This window comes from Oryctolagus cuniculus, chromosome 1, assembly GCF_051225735.1.
Source record: "Oryctolagus cuniculus isolate XC-2025 breed Fujian yellow rabbit chromosome 1, ASM5122573v1, whole genome shotgun sequence".
Lineage (NCBI taxonomy): Eukaryota > Metazoa > Chordata > Mammalia > Lagomorpha > Leporidae > Oryctolagus > Oryctolagus cuniculus.
In genome coordinates, this window is record NC_142867.1 from 117,673,108 (window position 1) to 117,683,545 (window position 10,438).

Genomic DNA, 10,438 nt, shown 5'->3' on the forward strand with positions numbered 1-10,438 from the left:
ATCAACAGTCAGGACAAGGGCTAATCAAGTCACTGTTTCTCATAGTGTCCATTTCACTCCAACAGGTTTCCCCTTTGGTGCTAAGTTAGTTGTCACCAATCAGGGAGAACATATGATATTTGTCCCTTTGGGACTCTTGTGCATATATTTTATTATCTCAAAATACACACAAGGGTGTAGACAGAGTTATAAGTTTAGTTTAGTGACAATAATCTTGGAAATATAAATATACAGTTTTTTTCATATTAACACCCATCAACTTTTGAAAGCTGCTCTATGCATGAATTTCAATTTTTACCAAAATAAATTTTCAATTCTATTTTCCATAAATTTATTGAAATACCCTCATATATTGTATATATTTATGTCCACATACATATAAACATGGGTATGAATATATCAATGAATATTAATAAAGAATACATTCCTTATGAAGATATTTTTCTTCTTAAAAGTTTTGTCAGTGCATTTTTCACTTCCTGGTTCCTCAGACTATAAATCAGTGGATTCAGCATGGGAATTACCGTGGTGTAAAATACTGAGGACACCTTCTCCTGGACTAGTGAACTGCTAGGAGCAGGTTTGAGATACATGGACATGAGAGACCCATAAAACATAAGAACAGCCAGCAGGTGGGAACTGCAGGTGCTAAAGGCTTTGGACCTGCCATCTTTTGAGTGAATACGGAGGATGCTAGTGAGGATAAAAGCATAGGAAATGATGATTGTCAGGCTGGTGGTTACCATGTTAAATCCCCCAATGATGAAAATCAGAAGTTCATCTATGTAAGTGCTCGAACAAGAGAGTTTAATGAGGGGGACGATGTCACAGAAGTAATGTTTAATGATGTTTGGTCCACAGAAAGACAACCTTAATATACAGCCACCATGAATCATAGCATCAGTGAAACCTACTGAGAAGACAGCAGCCACCAGCAGAGAACAGACCCGCGGGGACATGATGCTGTTGTAGAGCAGTGGGCGACAGATGGCAACATAGCGATCGTAGGCCATGGCTGCCAGCATGTAGCATTCAGAAATGACAAAAATGCAGAAGAAAAACAGCTGAGCCATGCATCCAGAAAAGGAGATGGCTTTATCTCCATATAAAAACCCAGCCAGCATTTTGGGAGTGATGACAGAAGAATAGCAGAAATCTAAAAAAGATAAACTGCTGAGGAAATAGTACATGGGAGTGTGAAGTTGGGAGTGCAACCTAATAATGGCGACCATGCCAAGGTTTCCCACAGTGGTAACTACATAAATCCCTAGGAAGAGGTAGAAAAGGGGCAGCTGAAGCTCTGGTTGTTCAGTGAGGCCTGAAAGGAGAAAGACAGTCACTGTGGAATGGTTTCTCATAGCCTTTCTCATTCAGCCTCCTTTGATAATTCTGTGAAGATGAGAGGGAAAGAGCCACATTAGAGAGAATCCCACTTATCTCCAACTCCCCAGGGCCAAGATCTTTCTAATTATGAAACATTGACTTTGTATGATGAAAACCAAAAAGCAGCACCCAGAAAAACAGTCATTAAGAACATCTACCTTGCTTGTAGATTTTATGAACAATCAACACATGTTCCTATGCCCACCAGTCTCTCCAGTTCCTTCAGACAATGACAGTCTTTCACTCCAGAGTGAGAGGCAAGATTAATGCTGAAGACTAGACCCAGACCATGCTGGGGTCTGAAGCAAATCAGTTCAAGAGGTGTATAAAGAGGAGGCTGGGGGTGAAGATACTTTTGTTGATGACACAGTTACCTAGGCTGACCCCATCTCCAGAACTTCCTGTGAACAGGTCAGTTATGTCAAGGTTTCCAAGAGTGTTCCACAGAATTTTAGTTCTGAGGAGTTGCTAATAGGTATATGAAATAAGTGACCAAACATTGTATGATTTACACAGAGTTAACTTAACCAAAGGATGGCTCAGTCTTCCTAGAGGACTCCACAAGACAGTCTTTTCCAAACTTATTTGATAATAGATCTTCCCCACACTTATTTTGAAAACATACTGTACACTAGTGTGACTCAGAACACATTTCAGGAAATATTTGCATTTACGTGATCACTCTATTTTTCATCCAACTGTAAGTTGATGCCCAAGTGGCAGGTTTATTCTTCTTACACTTCAGCACATGTAGGTGTTGGTTAAGGGCAGACCTCCCCGAAGTGTTTCCATCTTCTGAATTTTTGGCCGTCCTATGGGATAAGCCTACCTCTCACCAAGCCACTGAGAATTTCTTGATGCTCAACTGCTGCCATATTGAAACGCCAAACACCCAGATATCTGTGTTCCTCATGGAGGCACCCAAACAGCACTTCCTGTCTACAAACACACCTCTCTTCAGGAGAGGGCAAAGATGTTGCACTTCTTTGACTTGCCTGATCTGGGATCTACCATGTCCTTAACTCTGAGAAATCTAACCATGGTTCTCTGAATGTTGAGCAGCTCACAAAGCCCCCTCCACCTCCTCACGTGTGTCCAGAGATTGTATGGGAATCTGCTCAGACATCTGAGTCAGCATTTTCTCTTGTTACTGAGTTCAGGATCTGCGTTACTCCTTGGCTTTTCAAGAGGTCACCTGAGTCATTTTGATCACAATCGTTATTGCTTTATTAGGACAAGGAAGTCTTCTTTGGCAACTTGAGCTCTGAGCAGGTTTCAAATTCCACAGAATATATATTTTTTTGGATCTGCTCTTCTGCCATCCTCAGGGATGGAGATGGGCAATCATCTGCAAAACAGTGTCCTGTTGCCCTGTGCCCATTACCAAAACACCAGAGTCTTCCTTTCCTGCCCTCTCGCATCAATTAGCATGCACAGGTACAGTGTAGTCACAGAGACTACACAAAAATATCAAGAGTGTTCAAGGGCACTCATGTACAGTTTTCTGTTTTTATCTCATGGGTTTTCCCATGCATTCCTTTAATCTATCCCAAATATCACAAACACAATGACCACTCCCAGAATGTATTTAATTTTCCCACATTCCCCTAATCCAACTGGGCATGCCATCAAAGAAACATGTCTTCCATGTTGCCTGTGGTCTTTGTTTTATTCCAGTGTCCTGTTTTCTGCTCTTCTTGGTTAGATCTCTCTTTCCAGTATTGCACTTCCCACAAACATTTTCGGCTCATGTCCTTGTTATCAGTGTGATCCAGAGGCCAGCAGCAACAGTACCCTTGGGGAACTTGTTAGATATGTGCAGCTCCAGGTCCTACCCTCATCCCCTACTGAATCAGGATCTGCATTTTAACAAGATCCCGACAGGGCTTGTGTACACATCAAAGTTTGAGAGGTAGTATGTTAGATTATTCCCTCTTGAAGCTGAAATTTTCTTTCTTGTTTTTTTTCCCTCCTCTAAACCTCTCCCTTTTTTATCTCTGTGCCAAAAACATTATATGATCACATTAAGCTCATCTCTTTAATTATCTTCTCAAGAAAAGCTCTCTTGAATAAAACATAGAAACTATATAATTTTATATATCACTATTTTTCCACCTGTATTTGAATGCTTCAGTTCTATAGCAGTGTAATAGTCACATTAAACAGCTTGTTACAAAAAATTCTATTATGCTGTTGTGTTTGTAGGAAGACGTGTTATACAAATCTGCCTTAATACACATAAAAATTGGAAATGGTAACCAGCATCTACTATATCTAATCAACTACTAATAACAGAGATGAAATTTTGTTAGATGGCATGTCTGAGTACCTTCTAAAATAAACGACTACCCTGACTCATGGGACTCATGTGTTGTTAGCAATTATCAAAAAAAAAATTTTAAGAGAAAGAAGGTAGGAGGCAGTGGGGGAGGAAGAGAGGAAATACAGTTGTATTCTTGGAGTCATATCTATAAAATTCATGAAATCTGTTCTCTATATATTAATATATTTTAAAATGTAATTTAGAATGCATAGTAAGATGGCTTTTAAACATTTTGGTATATGACACAATATTATTAAACATATAACAATTGAAGATATTTTTTGAAAGTAGAGTCTGCTTTGCATTGCACATTAGAAATATAACATGGCCACATGGACAACTTAAGGTTTCCTAGAAACTTATTTTTATAAAAGCAAAAACAACAGATAAAATCAATTTTAATAATGCAGACTGATTTGGTGTGGCCAAAATACTATCATTTCAATATGTAATCCATATAAAAATCTTAATGAAGTTTACATTCTTTTTTAAAAGTCCATAGTGTATTTTATACCTAACAACACAAAAGTCAAAGTAGCCACATTTCAAATGCTCAGTAGCCACCTGTGCCTGGAAGTTATATATTAGACAGCACAAGTCTAGAATACATACTGTTTTCTGAATCTGACTTGGCAAATCTTAATTGCCTCCCTTTCAAGAAAGAAACCATTAGTACAGAGATGGCAAAAAGAGCCCTAATCATGAGTCACAAGATTTAGTTCCAATTCCAGCTTTAAGGTTTACAGTGCAATATGTGACTCATTAGAGTCTCTCTGTGTGTCATGCTTTCACCCATAAAAAAATAATACTTGCTTCAAAATATCATGCAAATCAAGTAAGACAATGGCATCAACACACTTTGTGCATTGTCATGTCTGTGTAAATATGTTTAAAGCTGGCAATTTCACATATTAATTCACAGAATTAGCTCTAGTCTACTAAATGAGATCAGTGGTCAAAGCACAAATGAGGCTTAAATGGTTGCCCATGGCCTCTTTTGTCTACTCCTATGTCTTGGTAACCTGAAAACATGCAGAAACTTTTGGGCTCATATGTGGACAATCAGCAGTCGATTTTAGAATACGTTTTAATGGCCACACAAGATGAACACCGTAATTCCAAAACTCACTCTCTTCCTCCTGAAGATTGCAGGTGAGTTTCTCTTACCCTCCTCCCTGTAGAAATTAAGATGGATGAACTATAACTTCTTCCTTAACAGATAACAAGAAACTGTGACTTTCATTCCCAGTCTCAGTATTTAATATCTAGAAATATAAAGACCAGTAGTCCCAAGAGTTTCTTATCTCCTGAGGTTTGCAAGTTTGTGTATTTGTAAGAACTGTTCCCAAGCTAGCCTATCATTTGGGGCTTCTACAATAGATTAAGTCCACTGATAGAAAAATAAGCCTCTTTGGAAGCTCATTAGTTAGTCAAGCAAATGTATTTACTGCTGAATGAATGAAGAAACATATACCGTGTGTGGCACAATAAGGTTTGGGCTCATAGATCAAACATCTCAATCACTATCATCTTCAACAGTCAAGAGGATCTTCATGAAAGGGCAGATTTTGAACTTTGCTTTCGAAGTTGAAGATAATTCACTTAAACTGAGAAGATATAAAGGCATATTCAAGATTTAGATTCAGATATAAACAGAGGAACAAAGAAGTAGAAATAATTATGTGAAAAACTTTGATAGTGGCATAAAGGCAGTGGATTCAATTCAGTATTGACTAATTATGGAAGCAAATTGTGTCAGTGATGATTCGGAGCCCAGAATCCAGTCTGCAGGGAGGCTTCTCTTGGACGCCTGGTGGAATATACCTGGTGAGCTTTGGATGATCTGTTTGTGATGCTCTTGAAACACTACATTCACTTGAAAGTTCCAAATTTTCAGGGACAAACAAGTAGGTCCAGATGTGAGTTTGAGAAAAATTGTGACATTATTTCATATTACCTCAAAAATAATTATGCACTTGCACTGTTAAAGACAGTGTTTTGGAGACAGAGTAATGGCAGTTCATACTTTATTCATTCAACTATTTGGGAGCTTGTTGAGACAAGGAACAATTTCTCATCTATGACTGTTTTCCCTATTGACTTAGGACAATGGTTGGCATACAGTTGCTTTAATTCTTTTAGCATCCTCACCCTCATCAGGCATCTATTTCTATCAGAATGCTTCATTATTGCTTGTCTAGAAAATCATGATCTGAAAAGCTAAAGAAAATGGGCTTATGGGGAAAATTTTCATCTAGCAGATAACTCACAAAATGAGATGAATTCTATAACTAAATGAAACAAATCATAAATGATGAGGTCTGTGATATTAGAAGAGTAAAGAATATGGCACGATATTCTTTCTTATCCTTAAAGTCAAATACCATGCATAATCACATGTTATACTTATCCTTGAAGGTCCGTTGCATAGAAAGCTACTGGAGTCAAGTACAAAATGTCAAGCATAGTCAGGATACTTCTTACTAGCTTATTATATAATGAATGACCTTTGGTAAAATAATTATTTTATCAGCCTGTCATGATTATGTCCATTACTATCTCACCATTCAAGCAGTTTATTATGGAACTAAAATTTATTTATAATTTCCTACACAAATATCATATAAAATATAGTTGATTACAAAAAGCCAAATGAGCAAATATAATTCAAAGGCAAACAGAAATGTTCCGATTATCATTATTCTTCTTTGCTAAAACTGATAATCAAAGTTGGCTAAGTAATATCTTTGCAATTATGCCAGAAATTCCTCCCGAAGTATAAAGAGAACCCTTAGGCCAAAAATAAGAAAATCATAAAGTCAGGGAGGATGGAGAGGTGACTTTACTATTGTTGTTGTTGTTGCTATCTTTGTTTTGTATTTTTCAACCTTTTAATCCTCAGCTAGGGCCTTTGGGGGGTTTTAGTTGGGGTGCTAGGTTTGGGAAGAATAACATAACCCATTTGCCTCCTGCAATCACTCTCACTATCACCATCTTAAATGCTGCAGGCTCCACCAGTAAAGGATACCTCCACTGCTACCTTTGCCCTAACAGAGCCAAGGGCAGGTGAACTTGGTTGTGTTTTGCTACATGTTTTATTCAGGAAATACTAATGGTACGTCAGTGCCTCACCAAGTTTATATTAAAAGCAAATTTCTGGTTGCCAGTGTTGTAGGGTAGTAGGCTGTTTCCAAGTGTGGCTCCAACATCCCATGGGGTGCCACTTCATGTCCCGGCTGCTCCTCTTCTGTTCCAGCTCTCTGCTATTGCCTGGGAAAGCAGGAGATGATGGCCCAAGTGGTTGGGCCCTTGTATCCACATTGGGGATCCAGAAGAAGCTCCTGGCTCTTGCTCAGCTCAGGCTGTTGCAGTCATCTGGGGAGTGAACCAACACATGGAAGACCTTTCTCTCTCTGTCTCTCCCATTCTCTGTCTGTAACACCACCACTAATTTAACACTAACTGTACTTTTTTTTTTTTTTTGACAGGTAGAGTTATAGACAGTGAGAGAGAGAGAGAGAGAGAGACAGCGAGAGAGAAAGGTCTTCATTCCATCGGTTCACTCCCCAAACGGCTGCCATGGCCAGCACTGTGCCAATCCGAAGCCAGGAGCCAGGTGCTTCCTCCTGGTTTCCCACACGGGTACAGGGGCCCAAGCACCTGGTCCATCCTCCAATGCCTTCCCGGGCCACAGCAGAGAGCTGGACCAGAAAAGCAGCAACTGGGACTAGAACCCAGCACCCATATAGGATGCCCGTGCCGCAGATGGAGGATTAACCAAGTGAGTCATGGTGCGGGCCCCTGAATCTTTTATTTCTTATCTAACAACTTTGTGGTGGAGTCTTTGATGATTCCTATATATAAGATCATTTATGACCTGAAGTTGTGAAACTGCCAGAAGAAAACACAAGAGAAATGCTTCAGGACATTGCATTAGACAAGGATTAAAAAAAAAAAAGTCAGATTCCAAGAGCACAAGGAGTAAAGCTAGAAATAGATAAATGGCTGGAGCTGGCACTGTGGCACAGCAGGTTAAAGCCCTGGCCTGAAGCGCTGTCATCCCATATGGATGCTAGTTCTAGTTCCAGCTGCTCCTCTTCTGATCCAGCTCTCTACTATGGCCTGGGAAAGCAGTAGAAGATGGCCCAAGTCCTTGGGCCCCTGCACCCATGTGAAAGACCTGGAAGAAGCTCCTGACTCCTGGCTTTGGATTGGTGCAGCTCTGGCCATTGTGGCCATCTGGGGAGTGAACCAGCAGATGGAAGACCTCTCTGTCTCTACCTCTCTCTGTAACTCTGTCTTTCAAATAAATAAAATAAATCTTAAAAAAAAGAAATAGATAAATGATATTTTGTTAAATTAAAGAATATCTGCAAAACAAAGGAAACAGCAGAATGAAGAGCCAATTTACAGAATGGGAGAAAAAATTTCAAGCTTTACAACTGACAGAGACATAATAACCTGAAGTAAACAACTCAGTTGTAAACAATAATAATAATCTAATTTAAAAGTGAGCAGTAGACTTAATAGACATATCTCAAAGACATACAAATGTCCAACAAATAAATGGAAAAAAATGTTCAACATCACCAAATATCAGGGAAATGGGAATAAAATCACAGTGAGATATTATCTCACCCACTGTTAGATTGGCTATTATCAAAAAGACAAAAGGCAACAAGTACTGGAAAGGATATGGAAAAAAGGCAACCTTGTACAAGGTGGGTAGGAATGTAAATTAGTACAACCATTGTAGAAAACAGTATGGAAGTTCCTCAAATAATTAAAACTAGAACTACCTTAAGATTCAGCAAGCCCACTACTGGGTATATATCCAAGGGAAATGAAATCAAAGATATCTGTACTCCATGTCTATTGCAGTGTCACTCCCCCATTCGTGGAGGAACGACACTAGACCCTCTGTTGTTCTTTCGTCTGCTCGGCCCTTCCCGGGTTTGCTGCTGGTCCTTCCCGGGTTGGCTGCCGATCCTTCCACCTCCGTGGAAGGGCGGCTCCCCCTGCCACTTTCCCCACTTCCACGGGGGAGTGGCACACCGCTGGCCGGCTCTCTCAGGGGCTGCTCAGATGTTATCCAGATGTTCCCTTTAGATGTTCCTGGTGCATGTTGTCTCTCTCCTCCTTTATAGTCCTCTTCCACCAATCCCAACTCTGCTACCCACACACCGAGTGCGCTGCTCTCCTCTAATCAGGAGCAGGATCAGCTCCTGCAGGTTATTGGTCGAACTGGAGGCAGCTGTGTAAAAGTTGTTTACTCCTCTCCCAGCGCCATATTGTGGGAGAGCAGATGCATAGAATAAGTCTTAATTCCAGTAACTTAGTCTAGTCCGGGTTGCTCCCCACATTGCAGCACTATTCAAAATAGCCCCCAAAATGGAAACAACCTGTGTCCATCCACTGATGAATGCAGAAAATGTGGTACATATCTACTGGAGGATATCACTCAGCCATAGGATGAAATCTTGTGATTTCCAACAAGATGGGTGGAACTGGAGGCCACTATGTTGAATGAAAAAAGTCAAGCAAAGAAATACAAGTATCACATGATCTCACTCTTAGATGGAGCCTAAAAAACAGGGATTTCATAGACTTTAAAAGATAATGTAAGTTGCTAGTGGCTGTGGAAGAAAGGGGAAAGGAAGGCTAGGAAAGGTTGATTAATGGGTACCAAAAATCACAGCTAGAGGAGACTAAAATTTCTGGGGTTCTGCCACACAACAGGGTGGCTATAAGTAATGTTAATGTACTGCAGATTTCTCTATTAAGAAAAACTAGAAGATTTTGAATATTTTACCATAAAAATGTTAAATGTTTGGGGAAATAAACTTATCCTGATTGGTATGATGCAATACATCCACGTATTCACAATATCATATAGTACTCCACACCTATGTAGAATTTTCATATATCTGCTTTAAAAAGTTGGTAGAATGTTTTTAGACAGTTTACATAGATATACAGGTGATTCATGAAGAGACACCTCAAAAACCAAACATTCCCCAGATTTGTAACTCCTGAACTAATAAGTTCCTTGTGTTCCATCTCAGAAATACTGAGAATAGTGCAAAGGGCCCCAGAGAATAAGTAATACATCCAAACACTACTCACAGCATTTACAACATCCTTAGGCTAAGAGTGGGTTCACTGGATGAGATTTTCAAAGGTTAGCACGCTGGAAAACCATCCAGGGCACCTGCTAAGAATGGATTCTATGCCTGCCCCTTTAAGGAATCTCCAATATCAATAACATCTCAGTGGGTTATTCAGTTAAGAAAGTTCTGCACATCAGGGAATCCATCCTTAATACCAATCCCCAGTTCTCTGAAAGATATCCTGATGAATCAGAGAGCAGTGAAGTCAAGTGACTGGCAAATGCTCCTGAGTAGAAGTGTAGACATACACCATAAACAATGTTATGTAGATAGCTTTTGTCCATAAATGCCACCATCACCATCTTCAGTAGGACCCAACAGTCAGAGAGAAAACATTTCACTTTTGTTGTAAGTGCCTTCAGTGTGCCGCACACTCTGTCCCTTTCCTTTAAGGATGATGTCAAGGGGAACTGTTTTGGCTACAAGGAACAGGATATAGTATTGCCTTGGATACATGACCCTCCATGGGAACCAGACTACCTGCAAGGACCTCTCAACTCCAAGCAAAAGAGTATTTCTGGGGGCCAGTATTGTGGCACAGCAGGTCAAACCACTCATTTGA

The 10,438-nt window shown here is 39.8% G+C and overlaps 1 protein-coding gene across 3 annotated transcripts; it reads right to left on the reverse strand.

The window, feature by feature from the left end:
* Positions 1–428: 428 nt before the first annotated feature.
* LOC100345989 (olfactory receptor 8D4) lies at positions 429–3,032 on the reverse strand. Of its 3 annotated transcripts, none has more exons than XM_089304267.1 (2): positions 3,022–3,032; positions 429–1,353 (listed from the first exon to the last, which is right to left on the reverse strand). In XM_089304267.1, the coding sequence occupies exons 1-2, from the start codon at positions 3,030–3,032 to the stop codon at positions 429–431; spliced, it is 936 nt and encodes a 311-aa protein (XP_089160393.1). The 3 variants fall into 3 exon arrangements, with proteins under 3 accessions (XP_089160393.1, XP_089160398.1, XP_089160400.1); XM_089304272.1 differs by lacking the exon at positions 3,022–3,032 and adding an exon at positions 2,754–2,764; XM_089304274.1 differs by lacking the exon at positions 3,022–3,032 and having other exon boundaries at positions 429–1,358.
* Between the last annotated feature and the right edge of the window lie 7,406 nt (positions 3,033–10,438).